The sequence below is a fragment of the Chanodichthys erythropterus genome, chromosome 10 (assembly GCF_024489055.1).
Source record: "Chanodichthys erythropterus isolate Z2021 chromosome 10, ASM2448905v1, whole genome shotgun sequence".
NCBI lineage: Eukaryota > Metazoa > Chordata > Actinopteri > Cypriniformes > Xenocyprididae > Chanodichthys > Chanodichthys erythropterus.
Window position 1 is genome coordinate 39,101,804 of NC_090230.1, and position 22,878 is coordinate 39,124,681.

The 22,878-nt window shown below is 38.7% G+C and overlaps 2 protein-coding genes across 3 annotated transcripts; both read left to right on the top strand.

Moving 5' to 3' along the window:
- The first annotated feature begins 1,452 nt into the window (after positions 1–1,452).
- On the top strand, positions 1,453–14,528 carry phf12a (PHD finger protein 12a). 2 transcript variants are annotated; one of them, XM_067397675.1, is made up of 15 exons: positions 1,453–2,218; positions 2,442–2,623; positions 4,139–4,211; positions 4,820–5,246; positions 5,416–5,536; positions 6,413–6,542; positions 6,660–6,824; positions 6,920–7,063; positions 7,155–7,695; positions 7,806–7,922; positions 8,704–8,847; positions 8,939–9,037; positions 9,117–9,199; positions 10,155–10,293; positions 11,447–14,528. In XM_067397675.1, exons 1-15 carry the CDS (start codon positions 2,153–2,155, stop codon positions 11,800–11,802), a joined length of 2,787 nt encoding a protein of 928 aa, XP_067253776.1. In that variant the 5' UTR covers positions 1,453–2,152; the 3' UTR covers positions 11,803–14,528. The 2 variants fall into 2 exon arrangements, with proteins under 2 accessions (XP_067253776.1, XP_067253775.1); XM_067397674.1 differs by having other exon boundaries at positions 1,454–2,218; positions 6,413–6,545; positions 11,447–14,524.
- Positions 14,529–14,724: 196 nt separating this feature from the next.
- dhrs13a.1 (dehydrogenase/reductase (SDR family) member 13a, tandem duplicate 1) lies at positions 14,725–22,522 on the top strand. Its single transcript, XM_067397676.1, has 5 exons — positions 14,725–14,922; positions 15,144–15,262; positions 19,948–20,071; positions 20,184–20,510; positions 20,589–22,522. Exons 1-5 carry the CDS (start codon positions 14,796–14,798, stop codon positions 20,846–20,848), a joined length of 957 nt encoding a protein of 318 aa, XP_067253777.1. The 5' UTR covers positions 14,725–14,795; the 3' UTR covers positions 20,849–22,522.
- Positions 22,523–22,878: the final 356 nt, after the last annotated feature.

Here is a 22,878-nt window from a genome sequence, read left to right on the forward strand (position 1 = left end):
TATTTGTTTATCTTTTCAGGATGCAAGGCAATACGAGGTGTGTATGTAAAATCCATCAGTCTTTTATTTGGCATCTCCTATTTTTTTTTTCCGCTGGGCTCCTGTAAACGTTTTTTTCCCCTCTCTAAGACTTCTGCCAGCACATTAAAGATGGTGGACAATAGGGTGTCATTTCTGTAGCACATAAGAGCCTGAGGTTTGTGTTGTACTTTTTTATTTGTCTGGTAAAACATCCCAAGGCTCACACCTTGAGGTTGGACTATTTCAGAGTGCACCAAGAGGGTTCTTGGTTTCGCATTGAGGAACCACAGAGATGGAAACTGTTTTCTCCCACATGCAGCAAACCTATGAAACTCAGTTGGGAGAGTGTCAGTGGGGCTTCAGTTGCACTGGTGATGGTGATGAAGCCATTTCTCTATGTATAACATGCTGTCGCTGCATGGGGGCTTATTTGCAGAACACTTTGTAAATAAACTGTACAAAAATATAGTATGCTGTTGTGTGTTTATTGTACAATATTGTATGTAGTACACTTTTATTTGACCAAGACTATATAAATTTTGAATATCTATGGATATAAATATGAATAAAAACAATTTCTAAATATATATATATATATATATATATATATATATATATATATTTATTTATTTATTTATTTATTTATATATATATATATATATATATATATATATATATATATTTATATATATATTTATATATATATATATATATATATATATATATATATATATATATATATATATATATATATAAAATTACACATATATAACCAATAGTTCCATTGTTCAGTGCTCACATATGATTTTGTAACTAGTCATCAAAAAAAAAAAAAAAAAAAAAAAAATGTTCCGTCTCTTCCGTTACGCGTATTGGTTCATGTTACGTCGGCGACGAAACAGTCCAATCAGAGCCCAGCAAATTCCCTCACAATACAAAGAAGCTCGAACACGTAAACAAACCGTATAAAGGCATTTGCTTTCTAACCGTCACCGGTTGATGTATTGAACAAGCTCCTCACACCCACAAATAAAAGAACGTATTGACCATTCCATCAATGACCCCATCGAAAGAGAGCTTTTATAAACGGAGGAAAACAGCAAGATGGCTCCACTGTTGACGGGTAGTGATTCCTGACCGCGAACGAATCATTGTGTTGAACCGGCTCTTTTTAAAGATCCATCAGAACCGATTCGCAAAGCGTTTGTAAAACACTCGAATGTAAACAATGAATAGTTCACCCAGAAGTTAAACCTCAGTCATCATTTCATGTTGATTTTAAATGCATGACTTTTTTTTCTCTTCTGTTATGAAAGATGAATGGCAGTTTCAGTCACCATTCACTTTCATTGTAAAGAAGAAAGATGAATGGCTGACTGTCCCTAACAGTCTGTTACCAACAGCTTGGAGGGTGAGTAAATGATTTCAGTGTTTATTTCTGGGTTGATTATCCCTTGTAAGAGAAAGCTTTGTTTGTAAAATGTTGAGGTGTGTGACATGTTGGAACCGTAAACAACGTAATAAGTCATAACCAACAGTATTTAAAATATGTATTATAAAATACTTATTTAAATATTGAATATTATATAGATATTAAATAGTTATAACACAATTAATATCAGCGATGGCAAACCAGTGAATTGATTCTACTGCACCGGTTCACCAAAACGAATCGATTCCCAAAATGAATTGGATTCCCAACTCGACTGACTGGCCCACGCATGCGCACACAGGTTTGTGCGTCAGTTAGCGCGAGCGTTTCTTCATCACAACAGAGACGCTTTGCCGTTAAGTCGCTCTTTCACCGGGAGAAAAACCACTGCTTTTCGCCGCTGCCAGTTCCTCAAATGAGTTGTTCTTCGGGGGGCTTGATGTTTGACGTCTTCGCATCATGGACTTAATGATAATTTCTGTGTCTTTATTATTCCTTCTCTTACCGGGCCGGAGTCTCGCACAGCACCGGGGATAGAGGCCTCCGCGCGCCTGCTCGATTAACGGAGAGCCCGCGCGGAGCCACAACAGACACGGGCGGGAATTCTGAGGCTATTTTGGTAGAGGTCAGAGGCTACTCATCTGACAGAAGTCGGGGTGTAGCGGCTAAGGGAGTCAGAACCAGTCCTGGCCGGTGTTGATGTGGGGTAAAATGGAGACCCCGACGATCGTGTACGATCTGGATACCTCCGGCGGGCTGATGGAGGTAAGACAAACACACACTCACACACCCGTTTATTCCTCTCTTTACTGCCTGGCTAGTATTCTCAACGTAGCCGCTAATTGCTCGCTAATGTCATCCATAGGCTCCCCTCACATGAACGTGCATGCGCGCGCTCACGGTCACGGCCCAACAATGGTTTGAGCGGCTGATGTGATGTAGACGCGTGCAGATGTTTCACTAATGAGTTTCTGAATCTCTCCCGCAGCAAATCCAGACTCTACTGGCGCCGCCCAAGTCTGAAGATGGAGAGAAGAGGAACAGGAAACCGGACAGGAGCACCAGGAGAGCCGGCAGGGCCACCAATCACGATACTTGCGACAGCTGCCGGGAAGGAGGGGACCTGCTGTGTTGTGATCACTGCCCCGCTGCCTTCCATCTACAATGCTGGTGTGTGTGATCCTGGAGCTGGGACAAAATTGGGCCCAGGACCAGGACTGTGATGCTGGTTTAGTTGGAGCACATAAGTAATTAGTGCTGCATTTTTGCGCTGACAGCTAGATGTTCATCAGATTTGGCTGATGTTTTTTCTTACATCTCCATTATGGAGGCTGGGGTTTATTTATATGCTGTCTGATGTTTTTTGAATGAGCAGGGAAAAGCTCTAGCAGGGAGCTGACAAAATATTCATTAACTATGGACATCTGATCTGAAGGCCACGATCAAGTCTCCATTATAGAGAGATCTGATTGAGATTGCGAGATGGATTTTTCTTAATCATCTCAGTCGGTTTGTCAGATGTTTGCAGATCCGCTGAAGGTCTGTGATCGCTCGGTTTTGTTTATTGTAGTCGGCATGAAATGAAAATCCACCTTTTCTTTTTTCTAAATGCAAGTTTTAGGTCTTATTGTGATCAATTCACCCTTGCTTGTTATAAAAATAATTTTAAAGGACAGAGTTCTTTCTGATCAGGACTTCTCCAATCATTCAGTGCACCTAAACCCTGCAAACTCACGTTCATCTGTCTCCACTTTTGAGCGCAGCACCCAAATCTCAAAATCCAATCAACTGCCGATGCATAGAACCAAGTTTTTGCCATACTTTTTTTCCCCTTTTTTCAATAATCCATTACACTCGGATGTACGTCACAGTATGGAAGATTGTTATTTCCATTTCATCGAAACCGTAACCTCGCTTTGTGTTGCAGTCGGTAAGCTGGAACGAAGGATGTTTGAATTTCGATTTCCCCTCCGTATTTTCTCATTGTTTATTCTTTTGTGTTTGGGGGCTGAAATGGTTCCATGTGTGTTTGAGGAGAAACACATGCAGCTGGTGCTGTGCGAGCCCTGGGAAATCTGCCACACTGGCCTTCAATTGCATTGTCTCGACTACAGTTTCTGGGATTGATCTAATGGGCTTCAAAAAGAGATTGAAGTGGCATGTCAAGATCTTTTAATGCTTCTTTAATGCTTTTAGATGAATCAGTCTTGAAGTTATTTGAAAGATCTGTGGTAACTTAGAAGGTTAGAACAGGATTCTATTTGCTTGATGTTTTAGAATCCGGCTTCATGGCTGATTTGTTTTAAACCATCTGTAGAACAGAAGCGTAGGTTTGCATGTGTGCATTAGAAAACAAAAACTCCTTTCTTACAGAGTGAGGTATTGATTTACCCTCTCTGTGTAGGCTGGGTATAGATGGCTAATTCAAAGTCACTTCTTTTAAAACATCTCTTGTAGTCATGTTTAACGTAGGCCTGGCTTTAGAAACTGCTAAAGTTATAGCATAATGTTGGATTTTGTTTGCTTCATTTGAATGTCACACTCAGAGTAGACTGGAGTTTAACGCTGTCTGCCGTCCTCGTTTATTGAAGTATTGAATGGCTTTTCATACGTAACTGTGTATGTTTGATCTGTGTTAGATTATGCCTGTAGTTTCACCTCTTGACTTTGTTTACATTTCCTCAGTAACCCGCCAATGAGCAGAGAAATGCTGCCCCCTGGTGACTGGATGTGTCATCGCTGCAGCGTTCGCAAGAAGGTTGGTGTTCCGTTCGTTATGAAACAACCACCCATGCTGTGTGAAGTCTTAAATTTGACCCTTTTTTTATCTTTCTAGTTTTTCTCTTAAGAATAGTTTATAATTTGTTGTCAACAAAACAGAAGCTTTAAGATCTCCCTGCAGGTTAACTTTTGAAAGAGAGACAGACATAATAATAATTATTATTACTATGTAATAATAATGTTTTATATTTTAAATATTATTGCAATAATAATATTGTTGATTTTTAATTTTTGCAATTGAAATAAAATCATATTTAAAAAAAAAATGTTTAATGAGAAAAAAAAAAAAAATTTTTTGAAAAAATAATTTTTTCACGTGCATTTCGTCAGTAAAGCCGGTTCCCTGATTGCCGCTAAATCGCCATCGCCTGCTTTCAAATGGAGCGGTATTTAATAGACAGAGCCGTAGATCACTGACAAGCCACGCAATATCACGTTCATTATCGAAGGCGATTCATCTGCGATATGAACGCGATATTGCATGGCTGTGGCTAGAATGTTCGGCATCCATAATCAAACTGACAATTATGTCATTTTCATGTTGGATTGTGATTTTTTTTTTATTTTTATTTTTTTTTTTTCCAGAAAAGGGAACAGAAGAAGGAGCAAATTAACGGTTTGTTGGAGCGTCAGCTGGGAAAGCAGACGCCTTCTCCGGCTCCTGAGCAGGAATGTGGGACATTACGTCTGGATCCCTCCGTGGGCTCGGGCGGTACAGGGCTACGGGCTGCCGTCGCTCAGGTACGACTCTTGGAGGGGCGACCTAACAGCCGGCCCACAACCCCCAACTCCAACACTTCTTCCGCTGACACGCCCACACCGTCCGAGCAGAATGACGTGGAGGAAGACCTCCTGGACGTGGAGGATGAGGCCCAGGGTTCTGAACCCGAGCTCTTGAATACCACAACCACCCTCAAAAGACCATTTGACCTCCTAATCGCCGCTGCCATGCAGAGGAACCCAACACAGTTCCAGCTTCCAAATGACCTCACCTGCACGACTGCACTTCCAGGTACAGGGCATCCTGATCTAGGGCTGAAATATCGAAAAAGAATCAATATGTATCGATTCTTTTTCTTTTCTTTTTTTTTTTCAATATTGTGCAGCCCTATCTCACTGTAGAATTGTGTGAACAACAGATTGTGTGTGATTCTAAGATGTAATGCATCTCTTCCTCTCAGGCACCAGCAAAAGAAGACGAAAAGACGAGTTATCAGGCAAGAATGTTAAACGCCCACAACATGAGCTGGACAATCATGGACTGGTTCCACTGCCGGTGAAAGTGTGTTACACATGCAGCAGGTACAAGATCTAATATTATTATATATTTTGATTTTATTTTTATTAATAGAAGTAGGACTGCTTTTTAAGAAATTAAACATTTAAAGTTTGAAAATGTCATTGACTTGCTCATAAAATGTTCGGCATTCATAATCGAACTGACGATGTTGTAATTTGCATATTGTATTGTGTTTTGTCTGTCTTGCAAGCCCTAGTTTTTTCTTAAGATAATGCAAATCTAATTTGAATAATGTTATACTGATATTTATTGTAATGTCATTTAGAAGCAGAGGAACTTTTGGATTTTTCTCTGACATTACTATAATCAGCAAAAGGAGGAAACCCTGAAGGCTAAAGCAGCAAGGCCACACATTGCATCAATAAAATACTTTTATTTTTAAGATTCTGCTTTAGTAGGCTCACCAAGAGCATAATTAAAAAAAGTAATATTGTGAAATATTATTACAATTTAAAATGACTGTTTACCATTTTAATATATTGTAAAATGTAATTTATTCCTGTGATGGCAAAGCTGAACTGTCAGCAGTACTTGCTCCAGTCTTCAGTGTCACATGATCCTAATATGCTGATTTGCTGCTCAAGAAATATTTCTTATCAGTGTTGAAAACAGTTGTGCATCTTTTGATACATTTTATTGGGATAGTTTTGTAAATAGAATGTCAAAAAGAACAGTATTTATTTGAAATAAAAATCTTTTGTACCATTATAAAAGTGTCGAATTTAATTAATCCTTGCTGAATAAAAGCATTGATTTCTCACAAATAAAATTACTGACCCCACACTTTTGAGTGGAAGTGCAAATTCAACCTTAGAGACATTAGAAAACTGCTATCAAGACAAAAATAAATGGTCTTTTATTCTGTCTTTTTCTCACAGGAGCTGCCGAATGGCTCCACTGATCCAATGTGACTATTGCCCTCTCTTGTTTCACATGGACTGTTTGGATCCGCCTCTCACTGCCTTCCCTACAGGCAGGTGGATGTGTCCAAACCACATCCAGAACATGGTTGTAAGGAAGCTTACGTAAAACAAAAGACTTTGATTTCCATATCCCAAATTGAAGAACACCCCTGAAACACTGTTACCAACATGCAACTCATTCATTCTCTTTCTTTCCTCGCAGCTGAACCAGAGAACCTTCACCCTCAGCAACCGTTGCCAGTTATTTGACCAGTTTCAGGACCGCATATCCCAGCATGCCATCAAACTTGACTTCCTGCAAAGGATACATCGACAGCGCCCCCCTATACGGCGGTCAGCTTATGCTCAAAGCAAAAAGACTCTGAAGGTGATCGGTCTTCTTTTAAACTCGCTGTGTGACACCAGTGATGGACACTAGAGATGTTGTTGAAACTCATTCGAGATATCGCTTGGTTTTCGCAGGTTCCAGATGCCATAAAGTCACAGTATCAGAACCCGCCCACTCTGATGGCCCCGGCAGGGATCCGTGAAGGGGAGCTTATCTGCACCGGCCTTCCAGAAGCTTTTGTCCCGCAGCACTTAGCCAGTGAAGACGAACAGTGTCAGGTGTGTATAAGGTGCCCACTGTTTACGGCTGCTTTTGGATTCAATGTTGTTTCTGAACCAGTGATCTTATTCTGTTTATGCTTTGGTGTAGTGGCTCAAAGACGTCATCTCGCTGCAGTGCAGCATTATGAGGCATTTATGGAACAGACAGACATCTCCTTGGGATTCAGATCACACAGAAAAGACTGATCTGAAACTCAGAGATTCCTGCCAGAGCGCCGCCTCACAGGACAGCCAGAGCGTAGCGCCAAAGGTTTCCTGTAGTTCATGTACTGATGGACTGTGTCAGAACTGTAAGACCACAAATGGCCCTTTGAAACGATTGGTGCAGTCCAATGGAACGCAAGGTCCTGTTAGAACCCAAGAAAAAACAGCTGACCATTTACCCATACCCGCTCCACAAAACCATGCCAACTCTGGAGCCATTATCAAGACAGAGGATGCCAGTTTAAAGCCCTGTAGTGGCACAGAGGTCTCTGCTTGTGCCTGTGTCAAATCTGAGCCCAGCACTCCACTATGTGACCATAAAAAAACTCCATCAGCTTCAGACGCAGCAGCAGCAAAACTCTCAGCCTCTACTGTATCTACAGTAGTGTATGCTGTTAAACCGCAGAAAATCACCGCATCAAAAGGTCAGAGATTTCCATCCTTTTCCTGTGGTAAAAGTCTGCTTGTGTAGTTATGTGCTTGATTATTACCTAGCAACCCTTTAAAATATTGAATGGCTGCATTCTCTTCTCAGATGGAAAGGCCGGCTTGGACTCTGTGATGACGGGCAGTGGGGACGTCTTCTCTTGCACAGAACCTAACATGTCAGAGCTGACCGGTCGAATAAAGGACATCATGCCGAGCAGTGGAGGTGGGTTTGTGTGTGTTTGAGAGAGGACTCTTGATTCTTGAGGAATTTTCAGTTTTGGTCTTCAGGTTAGATTTAAGAAGATGGTGTAACTTTAATAATTTGAAATCACTTACAATTCTAAATTAAGCATTAATATAACATGTAAACTGCAAAATTTTTTAATTGTTTATATTTTTTTAAGGCTCCAGCGCTTTTTGTATGGAAGCTTCTTTCTGCCACTGAATAAAACAATTGAAAAGATAATTGTGACTTTGTATCTCACAATTTTGCCGCCTTTTCTCAGAATTGTGAAATATAAACTTGCAATTGCTATTTATGAAGTCCAATTCTGAGGGGGGGGGGACTTTTTACTCAGAATTGTGAGTTTATATCACACAATTCTGACTTAACTCACAGTTGCGACTTTATATCTCACAATTCTGACTTTATAAGATGCATTTGCGACTTTTTATCTTGCAATTCTGACTCTACAACTCGCAATTGAGTTTATATCACAATTCTGAGAAAAAAAGTCAGAATTACAAGATGTAAACTTGCAATTGCAAGGGGGAAAAAGTCAGACTTGTCAAATAAAAACCTTTTTTTGGGGGGGTGGGGCAGAAACAAGATTCCATAGTTTGTAAGCTTGTTCAATTCGGATAAAAATTATTATATATCCGTATAAAAAATTATTCGTATTACTACTAAATAAAAATAATAAACAAGACCGCAAACTCGAAAGACCCAACGGCAAAAACCGTCAGCATTTTGTAGTCATTCTGGAACCTTATTTGTATTGCAGAAGTTGAGCTCGGCTCATTGGACGAGAAGTTTATCAAGCTCTTGGCCTGGCAGCGGATTCAGCAGCTCTTTGAGTCAAAAACCTCTCCTGTTCAGAGCAGTTCTCCTTCATCTGTGTCACCCGCTCACAGGAAACACAGTGAAGGTATGAGATTGTATTCATTATGCTCTTCATTTTTGAAACTATCACATGTTTCCATCACATGTGCATGAACTCTTGATATTTCCATTCACAGCCCAAAGCAGGGAGGTGCAGGCGAGAGCTTCGTTCTGTTCTGTCTCGGGAAAGGGAACGGCTGTCAGTATGTGCTACAGGAGTCTGTACATCGGGACAGGTGATTATCATCCTGTGACTGCTGAGAATACATCTTCCTACAGTGTTCAGTACAACTCTTCAGTCTTTTCTCATTGCAGGTGCTGATATGGATGTGTGCCTTACAAACTACGGACATTGTAACTATGTTTCAGGAAAACATGCCTGTATATTTTATGATGAGGTATGCTATTTTAAACAATGAACACATTTAAAGGTGACCTATCATGCCCCTTTTGACAAGATTTAATATAATTCTCTGGTGTCCCCAGAATGTGTCTGTGAAGTTTCAGCTCAAAATACTCTACAGATCATTTATTATAACTTGTCAAATTTGGCCCGATTTGGGTGTGAGCAAAATCAAGTCGTTTTTGTGGGTGGCTTGCTTTAAATGCAAATGAGCTCATGCTCCCCGCCCCCAATTTCTGAGCAAATCCTGTGTTTTACTGACGATCATGTGAAGCATTCTAGTGTTATAGACTTACGCATACTGCTATATGAATTTATCTAGCCACATTCCCCTCAAAATTGCACCACTGTGTCCTTAGTGGCTCAGATGCCAGGAGTTTATGGAGACTCATATGTTTACTATTATAGCCGTTAACGGATCAGTGATAATGTTTACATAGCTGAGACATATCACGAGTTCAGGGTCTTTCTTGAGTGCTGCTGTCCTGCAGAGTTTTGCGCCGACCCAACTCGCCTTCCTTCGCATAGCTTTAGTAATCCTGAAGACATACAAGTGAGTTTGATCAGGATTGTAGCTAAACTGCAGGACAGCTGCTGCTGCTGCACTTCAGGAACAGTGTTACTTGTCGCTTGCGGAAACAATGGCGGCGCCGTGGGTGGAAACATACAGATTCAGGGGGCGGTAATATTATAATAAGATCCCCTTTCTACCTCACAAGGGGAGCGAAATCAGAACGGCTTGATTTTTCACATGCTTGTAGAGAAAGGCTTACCAAAACAGTAAGTTATTGGGTTGTCCTTTTTCACATTTTCTGTTCTGGTAGATGCACCATAGACCCAATTGTAGCACTTAAACATGGGAAAAGTCCGTTTTTCATGATATGACCCCTTTAAGAGAAGGACAAAGGTTTAATCTCTTGAGTGATTAAATTTGTTCTTTCCTCCTCCAGAATACAAAGCAGTATGAACTGCTGAACTACAGCGAACATGGGACGACCGTTGACAACGTATTATATTCCTGTGACTTCTCTGAGAAGATGAGCCAGAGCCCATCCAGCAACCTGCTCACTAAAGTGCAGAACATAATCCGTGAGTTATTTCTTCTAGTCATGTAGAATCTTAAGAATCTTATTTTGATGTACATCCAATTGAAACAAACTATTGTAAAAGAAAAAAATATAGGGCAGGAACTTAATTCTATCAGTCGATTGTTGATTGGATGGAAGCTGATCAGCTGAGTACTAGCTTGCAGTTGATTGTAAGAAAGAGGCGGAGTTTAAGCAACTGATTAGAGTGTCATTTCACCGGAATATTGAGTTAAAGGATTAGTTCACTTCAGAATTAAAATTTCCTGATAATTTACATACAAAGGGCTCAAATGATCCCAGCCGTGGAATAAGGGTGTTATCTAGTGAAACGTTTGGTTATTTTCTAAAAAAATTTTATATACTTTTTAACCACAAATGCTCGTCTTACACTGCTCTGCGCCACACATTACGAAATCACGTTGGAAAGGTCACGCAGGATGTAGGCAGAAGTACCAATCCAGTGTCTACAAAGCAAACATGCAAAGACTAAGTCAAATGCCCTTTACAAAAAAAGGTAAAACAACGATGTCGGAGGATTTTAAAGTTGGATGAGTGAGATTGAATTTTTCACCCTACCTTGGTACTTCCGCCTACGTCACGCATGACCTTTACAATGTGATTACGTAATGTGTGGCACATCGCAGAGCAGTGCAAGATAAGCATTTGTGGTTAAACTTTTTTTTTTTAATTAATATATATATATATATATATATATATATATATATATGTATATATATATATATATATATATTAGATCAAATGACCAATCGTTTCACTAGATAAGACCCTTATTCCTCATCTGGGATCATGTAGAGCCCTTTGAAGCTGCACTGAAACTGCAGTTTGGACCTTCACCACATTGCTCCCTGTTGAAATCTACTATATGGAGAAAAATCCTGGAATGTTTACCTCAAAATCTTAAATTTCTTTTCGACTAAAGAAAGACACAAGGGACATGGGGGTGAGTAAATTATTAGGAAATTAATTCCAAAATGAATTAATCCTTTAAAACATTCCAATTTAAAATATTTAACAAGCATGGATTAATCGTCCACAATAAGCTCTATAACATACATTTAGAAAATACATTAGGAAATTTCCATTTCATGTCAACTTGGAGGTAAGCATCATTACTAACTCAAGTGTGTTTGCAGGACGCTGCAGGAAAAAGGAGCAGGAGGAGTCTGCAACGGGCGTGGCCTCTGCAACCGAGGGCAGAGTTATGAGCTGCCAATCTCACGATGCTCCCATCACTCCCTGTAACTGTAAAAACAGCGGCTCCAGTTTGATCGGAGGCAATGGTGCGGGATGGGAAGGCACTGCACTCCTCCATCACGGAAGCCACGTCAAACTGGGCTGCTTGCAGTTTATATTCAGCATCACGGAGTTTGCCAACAAGCTGCTTAAAGAGGAGCTCACCACCTGCAGCCTCGCTCCCACACCTGGCCAACAGGGGGAGCAGCTGAGCAAGGCCACGCCTCCTTCGCTCCAACACAATCTTGTAACTTAACCCCTAAAGCACCGACCTGTACAGTTTAAACGGTTTCCTAATTATTTAATGGTTTATACATTTGCATGACGTGACTTTTTTTTCTAATTTCTTTAAGACTCTTTTGGCAGATTGCACATTTTGTGTCTCAATGCAAGACTTGCATTTTTAAAGGGAAACTTTGATCATCCTCAATGCTCTGAGAACCAATGAGCAGTTTTCACATGTAAAGAAATCAAAACATGTTCTATTTTGTGCCAGTAACAATAGTTTTTATACAAACATGCGTTTTCTTTTCTTTCAAAAAACGGATGCTTTTATTTATGTATGTCTTCTGGAGCGCAGTCAGACCTGGTGTTCCTTCAGCCCGACACATGCAGAGAGACTCGTGTACATATGTGTATGTATTCATGTGAATAGCCTGAGATCCACACGATTCATGGTGCAAAAATGCTCCAGTTTGTATTATTTCGGTCCTGCACTATTTGGTTGCTGTTGAGTACTTTGTGTCTGTTTCATGTGTTCTGTAATTAGTTTCCACCAGGTTCTTGTGTCAAACTATGTAAATACAAACCAGATTTTAAATAACATGCTTTAGAAATCCACCAGCATGTGTTCATGTGTCATGTTTAATGATTCATTCACTCTTCTCCAAGATTAGAAGTTTTCTCAAGTTAGCATTACAATTGCTGATATTCAGTGTTGGGGGTAATGTATTACAAGTAACGCGAGTTATGTAATCGGATTACTTTTTTCAAATATCTAGTAAAGTAACGCATTACTTTTAAATTATCTACAAAATATCTAAATTACTTTTTCAAATAAGTAGCACAAGTTACTTTGTTTTCCCAAATATTGATTGACAGCTCTTCAGTTCCCATGTTGAGTGAAATCAGGAGTGCAGAGGCGTTGTGTGAACATGATGGTTATTGTAGACTAGTTCTCTACTAACTGTGAGCAACCACTTACTCATTTACTTTTGCTTCCTATTCATCCAGAATGGCAGCACAGCTGAAAGGCTTGTTTGTTTGAACTGCGCCTTCTACTGTACAGCCTGAAGCTTATTCATTTCACTTTTGATGGATAAGTGAACTTTTAAAGCTGCTTTGCATAACTTTTTAGGTTGATCCAAAATCAATTTTCGAGTAAGTTTTGAACACTAGCTGGCAATCTCCTTACCCCGATTCACAACGGTAAGCTTGTAATAATGTTTTATAATTCAGGTGGTACTGGTGGGATTTGGCGGGAAATTTGAGCATGCCGCCATTTGTCATTGCGTCACGTCTGTTTACATAAAGAACGACTCCCAGCAAGTAGGCTATATCGCATGTGATGCGGATCATTTATAGCCTTTTCTCACAGCAGCTGCAATAATTAATAGGGATGGGACAATACATCGCATTTTGATTCGAGATACAAAAAATCTGGAGCGATTCTGATATTTTCAGATGGATTGCAATTCTCTCAAATCGATTCTAAGCTTAGTTTTTAACAGCAGATGGCACTACTATATGTGCTTTAGAAGCACTCGTACACTGTCTGCGCTTCCTTTTACACACACCAGTTAAACGTTAAATAATCGTTCATAAAGTTCAAAAAGGTTGAAGTGAATTACAAATCTTGCGTCATACAAGCATTCTGAGCCACAGCGCAAGTATATTAACCACTTACTTAGCCGAACGCACAAGCTCTCTCCAGCACTCTTCTTCGTGAGCATTTGAGCGTGCAGTTAAAAACTAGCCTAGAGCGCCATCTGCTGTTAAAACTAAGAGCAGAATCGATCCAGATTCATTGTATGAATCGAGAATCGATGCATTGTCCCAGCCCTAATAATTAAACTTATTTGGATGGCGGATTGTATGGTATGACAAATTAACGTTAGAGATTTGACTGTACAGAAATTGAAATCTACAGGTAATGCTAATACACACTAAATACACATAGTCATGCAATGTGATGTTGTTAACTTTAACAATTTGAGAACAAAGTATAACAGTAATAATTTGCACGGTTTGACCTGATCCGAGCTAAGTGATTCCTTGGTAGTCGACTCGTGCCGCGGCATAATAACGTAAAGATAATTCCGCAAACAACTGCAATTGCAGGTTTCAAACAGAGATGGCGACAAAGAGGCAAAACTTACGGACTGCTGCTTTAAGATAGAAATTTTGTTATAAAAACAAACAAACAGCCTAGCCCAGATGAGAAAAAATTATTGCAAAAGTAATGTAACACATTATTTTCCATAAAAAGTAACACAATATTGTAATGCATTACTTTTAAAAGTAACTTACTTTCCCCAACACTGCTTATATTTAGACTAAACGGTTTTGAAACATCTCCAATGCAAAGTATTCAAGTGCCTAACTTGTACGTGCACAATGCAAAACATATTGTTTCTTAAGAAAAGTTTTTGTTTGTTTTTAAAGCAACCAGACTTAACATTTTCATCTTGTGTATGATACATTTACAATGAAGGTGTGATTTAAACCTGGGGTTTTCAATCTTTCAGATGCCATGGATACCAAAATATGATCATCCTTGTGTAAGGGAGTCCCATTCTAAAGGCAGCTACTGTATATATTTTCATGTATAAAGACCCAATTTATACTGTGTAAAATTAATATAATAAATGTGGAAAACATATGGAAAATATTTAGTATCTATTACATGACATGTTAAGACATGCTCTCTCTCTCTCTCTCTCCTAGCAACAGAAGCCACTTAGCAACTGCATAGCAACATGGTAGTGAGTTTTGCATAGGCAATGAACATTCACATTTTTCCTCAGACAATGAAACGGATAGCTTCAGTTTTCAGATACAATTTCAGTCTGATGTAAGTAACAGCAGCAGCACAACAGTAGTGTTATGTTCACTATAATTGGTTAGGTTTTGTAATCAGAATGAACTGTGTCCAAGAGGGAGGGATTGGCTCGAGCACGCCTTCTTGCTTCAGTCTGCAGGAAAACGAGCTCTTTCATAATCAACTGTTACTGCTCTGGTCGTTTGAATATGTTTACCGTTCTGCTTATTTGCGGAGGACTCGTAGGGTTTTACCTGCTGCTGTGCGCGACGGTGTTTAAACTGCCAAAATGCAAAAGTACAGCCAAACTGCACGGGAAGACGGTGGTCGTGACTGGTATGTGTTCGGTTTTAGGGCGTTTGTTTGTTTTCCTTAAACAGTCAACGCATGTCTTAATTTTTGTCGTAATTATTTGTAGTTTTAAAGATTTTACGCTTTAGTAAACACATTTTAGTCGTGTTACATAACGCAGAACTGACAACTCGTGCACTAAAGTTCACACAGGCGCTCGTGATAAGCAACTGATATGATTGACAGTTGAGCTGGTTTTCTTCCAGGAGCCAACACGGGTATCGGCAAAGCCACCGCGCTGGATCTGGCGAGAAGAGGAGCTCGTGTGATTCTAGCCTGCAGGGATGAAAGCAGAGCTCAGGCTGCTGTCACAGACATCCAGATGGTGAGAGTGACCATTATGTCAACTGTCAAATGGATGATGACCGTTTCCTTTAAGCTAAAAGTTCCATTAGGGGGCGCTTGATGGTTCATTCAAAGCTTCAAAGCAGCCACTTGTCTTGTTTCATAGACATATGTACAAAATTGTAATATTTTTAATCTGTTAATTGGCATCTTATATGCAAAAGCAAACCTGCAGCACTAGAATATACAGGTGCTGGTCATATAATTAGAATATCATCAAAAAGTTGATTTATTTCACTAATTCCATTCAAAAAGTGAAACTTGTATATTATATTCATTCATTACACACAGACTGATATATTTCAAATGTTTATTATTTCTTTTAATTTTGATTTTATAACTGACAACTAAGGAAAATCCCAAATTCATCTCAGAAAATTAGAATATTACTTAAGACCAATACAAAGAAAGGATTTTTAGAAATCTTGACGGAAAAGTATGAACATGAAAAGTATGAGCATGTACAGCACTCGAGTTTGCTGGCCAATTAAGAAGAGGGATACCATGGTCCTTAAACCAGGTACTGGTAGCTTTAGCACTGTGTGCAGGTGCCAAGTCCTGTTGGAAAATTAAATCTGCATCTCCATAAAGTTGGTCAGTGGATTGTGTGCCTCTCCTCTCTTCCTCCAGACTCTGGGACCCTGATTTCCAAAGGAAATGCAAAATTTACTTTCATCAGAGAACATAACTTTGGACCATTCAGTAGCAGTCCAGTCCTTTTTGTCTTTAGACACTTCTGACACTGTCTGTTGTTCAAGAGTGGCTTGACACAAGGAATGCGACAGCTGAAACCCATGTCTTGCATACGTCTGTGCGTAGTGGTTCTTGAAGCACTGACTTCAGCTGCAGTCCACTCTTTGTGAATCTCCCCCAAATTTTTGAATGGGTTTTGTTTAACAATCCTCTCCAGGGTGCGGTTATCCCTATTGCTTGTAAACTTTTTTCTACCACATCTTTCCCTTCCCTTTGCCTCTCTATTAATGTGCTTAGACACAGAGCTCTGTGAACAGCCAGCCTCTTTTGCAATGAACTTTTGTGTCTTGCCCTCCTTGTGCAAAGTGTCAATGGTCGTCTTTTGGACAACTTGCAAGTCAGCAGTCTTCCCCATGATAGTGTAGCCTACAGAACTAGACTGAGAGACCATTTAAAGGCATTTGCAGGTGTTTTGCTGATTAGAGTGTGGCACCAGGTGTCTTCAATATTGAACCTTTTCACAATATTCTAATTTTCTGAGATACTGAATTTGGGATTTTCCTTAGTTGTCAGTTGTAATCATCAAAATTAAAAGAAATAAACATTTGAAATATATCAGTCTGTGTGTAATGAATGAATATAATATACAAGTTTCACTTCTTGAATGGAATTAGTGAAATAAATCAACTTTTTGATGATATTCTAATTATATGACTAGCACCTGTATAATTTAAGCAATAAGGTACAAGAGGCTCTGCTGTATCGTGAATAAGTCACGGCTGAAGGGTGTTGTTAGTCCCTGCAATCCCTTCAGCCATGACTTATTCATGATACAGCACTAGCCTCGAGTACCTTATTGCTTTTATAAAACGGTTACTACACAATACAAATATTAAAGCCAAAAATATCAGTGCAACTTTCATGAAGTAAACTTTCCCTAAAAGCCTTCCTTCCGCCAGAAAAAATAGGCCCTGACCATGAACAGCAACAGAAGTTACATTATTACACCATTAGATAGCGGCAAAGAATGTCTTTATGAGTGTGTCCAGGCCTGGACTGGTAATCTGGCATACCGGGCAAATGCACTTGAGGGCGGGGCCGCTATATGATATGATTTTTTTTTAATAAACATAAAATTGGCCAATGACCGGCCCATAAAGCAGGGACAGCGGCCCATTGGTTCATTTTCCATACTGACACTGGGCTGGCCCAATCACATCTCTTAACAGACTCCACCCCGTCCCCTCTGTTTCGCCAGAACATCCGTGGATTAGGAGGATGGAGAAACAAAAGTGCAAGTGCAAGGGGGGTGTGGAGAAGTTGCGGGCAAAAAAAACAAAATCAAAAAAATGTAGAGGTTGATGCCTCAACGTGCAAAAATTACAGGCATGTTTAGTGCAGTTACTATAGCTTCAGTTTCCAAACTTACAGTACCTGACGTGCAAAAACAGGTGAACATAGAAGAACATGGAGGAGACCTGTAAGGCAGAGGAGCAGCAGGTGTCTGACAGTGAAGCCAATGAGGGACAGAGTAAGCAGGAGAGTATAATAGAAGCGGTAAGCAGGGTAGTTACATGATTAACAGCGATGGACTCATGATGCGACGACGACGATGATGCTTAAATTAATGAATATTATAAGACAACATAATCGTCGTCGTTATTATAAAGTCAGACTGTCACCTACTGCACTGGTCACTCAGTCAGCTAAAGTCAAATAGCACAGCAAAAGTTATTTTGCACTGTTTTTTGTAGTTAGCAGTGCCCTTGTAGCTATCAGAGTTCACTTATGCAGTAACGGCCCTTCTCATAGAAAAACCTGAAATGATGCAATTTGATTTTTCAAAAAAAAAAAAAAAACAATTCAGGTTATTATTATAATGTAATATTACTGATGATGTGTTTATTTCACAACGAGACTATATGTGTCTATTTATAGCTGTTAGTCGTGATGATGGTCTACTAGATCTCACTTTTCGGCTATAAAAAGTTATGTTTTGTAGCTCTTGTACCCTATTACTCTGGTGTGAACACTTGGTTGTTTATGGCAAGTGAATAGCATTCTTATCATTTTATTAGGACGTATTTTGTGAGTAATTTGGTAGCTATTTCATTGTTTTTAATGGGGAATATCTAAACAATGAGAGGTAAATGTTTGATTCTTAAACAGGGGTTTGTGCTCTTTAAAACTAAGTATATTTGTAATTGTAAATTATAGTTTTTCTGTTGTCTGTTTCATTGAAAAAAAAAAAAATTAAAAAAATTCTTTATAGAATTATCAGTATTCTACATCCACGTTCTAAGGGTTAGCTTTTATATCATGGAGCACATTGTCCATCTAGAAATCCTACTCTTACTAAGTGTACTTTTAATAACTCTACCAAATAATTGTAATACTCTGGTGGGTGGTGTCCGACCGATTGTGGTGGGCCGGTCTGAGCAAAAATGCCAGGGCCATTTTTTTGTCCCAGTCCAGCCCTGAGTGTGTCAGTCAGTATCGAAGACTTTTACATTGAAAATACTGAATTGTTGTGAACACAGAACAAGACGCAACTGACAAATGCTTGGAAATGGAAAACCCCTTAACTATTAAAAGGAAAAAATATTGCAGTGGACATTTAAACAGATTTTTTATTATGAACATAGGACTGACCTGAAGTAAAATGCTAAATTTGAATGCAGGTAATAAACTCGCCCACTCAGTCTTTTTCTCACAATACTCTTCTAATACATAAGCTTCAATGAACAATATCAATTGAGAACAATCTGTTTACATTGCTAAGGGTGTTGTGTAGTGATACACAGAACCGTTGGGTGAAGCGGTCATAACCATGTATTATCGTGAATAAAACACAGCTATTGACCAATCAGAATGAACTGGAACTAACCGTTTTATAAATGTGAGTAAAAAGCATGAATCAGTTATCACAAATGACTGTGATTGGTCTATTCTGACCAGCACTCAGTAAAGAAACTGGCCAAATTATGTAGATGACGTGACAACGTCATCTACATAATGCTTGAGTAGCAGTTTTTAGAGCACGATATATGCCTGAGTAATTATACTAAGAAACTGCAAGAGCTATTTAATTGAAAATATACAGAGAAGTAAAACTATAGTAAAATAAATAAATAGTTCCACTCCTATTTCTGTAGTATTCAATTTCAGTGTCCGCCACTGGTGTGCCCACTTTTTCAGCGGTCTTGGTTCCAGAAGTATTTTTCTTATAGCATAGATTATTTTAATATAATTTTATAATTTCTATTATTTTAATATGTTCCTTAAGGTTGACTTCTAATATTAACAAAGTTTTTATAAAGATAAAGAAAAAAAAGCGAAAACACCCAGTTATGATTGCCTAATATAATTGCATAAAAATAATCAACACCCCATCACTACTGCACACAAGTAAGTGTTTTGATAACAATAAGGTGATTATGAAATTGTTTACTTATGGTTTGCAACGCAGCTGCTGTTATATCCAATACAGAGGCTGCTTCATCTTTCAACAAAAGTTTATTTGAGAAAACATATGCAAAGCAATCTGCAGTCAAATGCTCCGAACAAACATATATCCTCCTGATGCCATCCGCCATTAAAAATAAATCATCCTCTTGTTCATGTTGCTGGTGGCCATCTAAAGTCTGTACAGAGACGCAAACAAGCTATTTAAACAGGATGTGTAATCTGTGATCAGTGTAGACAGCATCAGTGATTATAATTGGCTCTATTTGCTTTTAACGCGACACAACGCTCCTGTCTGGTGTCAGCAGTTAAGCGACTGAATACTAGTGTCTAGAGGCAGTTTTACTCTTAAAAACATTATGAAATAGTACTTATATATATATATATATATAAATATATAAATGCTGTTTAATGTAACAAATCTGTGATTCTATTCTAAGTTTGCTGAATTTACATTTCATTGCCATGAATTACTGCTGTATTGTTGTGCATTGATTTGGAACACAGGAAACGGGAAACAAAGAGGTGTTGTATATGCACTTGGATCTGGCCAGTCTAAAGTCTGTGAGGTCTTTCGCCGAAAACTTTCTCAAGAAAGAATCCAGATTAGACATTCTTATCAACAATGCAGGTAGCTATCAAACATGCCAATTTATTTTATGCATTGATGCAATTGCTTCCTTTTTAAGACAACTAATTAAAAATCTGCATCAGGTTTAAAAGCTTTACTTTTTTTTCTGTAGGACTTGTAATTGATGGCAAGACTGAGGATGGCTTTGGAAAGATCTTTGGCGTCAATCACCTTGGTCACTTCCTGTTAACCCTCCTGCTGCTGGAACGGTTAAAAGAGTGCGGCCCCAGCAGAGTTGTGACTGTATCTTCAATGGCCCATTGGTGGGGGAAAATCGATTTCAACTGCATCAACACTCATAAAGATTTGGGTTTAGGAAATTCAACATTGGACTTACTGAAGTTGTACGGTCACAGCAAACTCTGCAACGTCCTCTTCACACACGAGCTGGCCAAGAGACTCCAAGGCACAAAAGTCACCTGCTACAGTCTTCATCCAGGTCAGTCGGTGTTCTTTTGGGTACTTGATGAAGTATCATAGGTCATATACACAGTTAATGCTGATTTATTTATTATAGGGGCCATCAAAACAGAAATCGGTCGTCACAGCAATCTATGGTGGCGGCTGATCATGGCACCATTTTTGCTGCTTTTCTTTTCGGATGTGGATTCTGGAGCTCAGACGTCTCTTCACTGTGCACTTCAAGAGGGTCTTGAGCCCCTGAGTGGACGCTACTTCTCTAGCTGTGCAGTGCAGAATGGTCCTGCTAAAGCCAGAGATGATGCAACAGCCAAAAAGCTTTGGGAAGTCAGTGAGAGGCTTGTTGGTTTAGCATGAGAGCATCAGTTTCATTACACGTGTAAAGATGTGCACTTGCACAGTCTTAGTGGCACCTGTGGTCGACTGCATTGGATAAACCTTATAAAAAACCTGTGTAGACTACTTTGTGGTTCATAACATGTTCTGAACGCAACAAACAGTCTGTTTAATTCCTCTAATAAATGCGTTCTTTGATTGTTTTACAGATTGTGTTTGTGCAAATATCACAATATCACCTGTAACTTGCAAGAACCTGTTTCACTTCCTGTAGTTTATGCGATAAAGTTTCCACTACATAAAAATCATGTGTCTTTGTCATACCAGAGTAAAGACGAAACACATAAGGTGTGTCTGGGGATGCCGAGGCCTTTACTGTGTTGAATGCGTCACCTCTCCCAGTTAAAGTATGTGACTGCTTTAGTAAAGGAACAACATGCACTGTAGACTGCACGTGTCAAAAATACGTCAAAAGATGCCAACAGTTCTTCTTTGAACCCAGTTACTCAATGACTGCATAATAATGTGATTCAAAATATTTGAATGGTACTGAATGATATCACCTTTACTAGGATTTCAAACAACATTCAAGCAATTTCTTTAATTTTACCTATAACTAATACAAACTTGGTGTGTGTATATATAGGGTAACATGGGGGAAGATGCCGCCCTTAAAAATGGGGTAAGATGGCCCCTACTGGGGTAAGAAGACCCCCTGGAAAAACTTTTACAAAATATATAAATGACTTTTGATATAATTCTTATTAAGTGTCATTAATGTAAAATACTAAATCAACTAATCTATTTAAAATTGAATTTTGACAATTTAGTTGAAAAATTAAAAAACAGATGACAGTCAAAGCAGAATCCCATGTAAAAGAGATTTATCTGAAAGGTACAATTATTCTTCGACTTGCATTAAGGCATATGAAGATTTACTTATTTAATTACCCATATTTTATTTGAAGATGTGTCATAATAGCAACACAATGAAATCAAGCTGAATGATTACACCCAATTAACCTATATTGTTTTTAAATGAAAACGAAAATGCCTGAAATGTCTAATTCATGGAAATATTCAATAATAACGCTGTTAATTACAATAAATATTACTTTTAAAAATAAAAACACAAGTAACAACATGCCACTTGGGGCCTAATTTTATCTTTTTACTTCAAAATAAAAACTGTAACTTTTACCCCACAAATCCAAAAACATTAATGTGTCCACAGATCCCTCATTAACAAACAGACACAAAAAACTTTGATATTTAATGTAATACAATTTTTATAGATCACTGTTTTCCAGAGACACAAAATTAGACCAATTAACCTCAAAACTGTTTTGTCTGACTAAATTTCACAAATGTTGATATTCAGGTGAAATGCTAAATTTAAAAATAGCGTAGCCGTTCATCAAAAGTGCTGAAATGAGATTTTTTGTCTTCTCTATGGTCAGGAGAAAAAATTAAGGAGGGGGGTCATCTTGACCCAGTGGGCATCTTAACCATTTTACCATATATTTATATTTAAAATAACTTAAAAATGTGTAGCTGAGTACCACATTTTGAACCACATTAACCTTGTAAGAAAAATATATTTTTAATTGTTTTCAATTTAAATATTTTTTATTTTATTTTATTTGCAACCTTGTTGCTTATACTGGCCAAGTGTTTTTATTATATAAATTATGTTCACTTAGCTAATTGTGGTGTTTATTTAATATTTGTTGCTTAAAATTAAAATGTTATTTACACTCGTGTTTTTGTCAAATAAAATCATTTAAAACCTAAGAAATCGTTTGACACCCTGACTGAGCTGTTGGAACTAAACTTAATTTTTAAGAGTTTCATGCTCCATTTTTCACCCCATTCGTTAAAAAAACATGATGAGATATACAGATAAAACAGCGATCTTTGGCATTGAACTGTGTATTGTTTGCTTGAGCACACACAAACCGGTCCAGTGAGAGCCAAGGGGGCGGGTTGGAGAGAAACCCCGGACCGGTTGATCAGGCTCTGGCCCGGGCGGAGAGCATAAGAACAGCCCG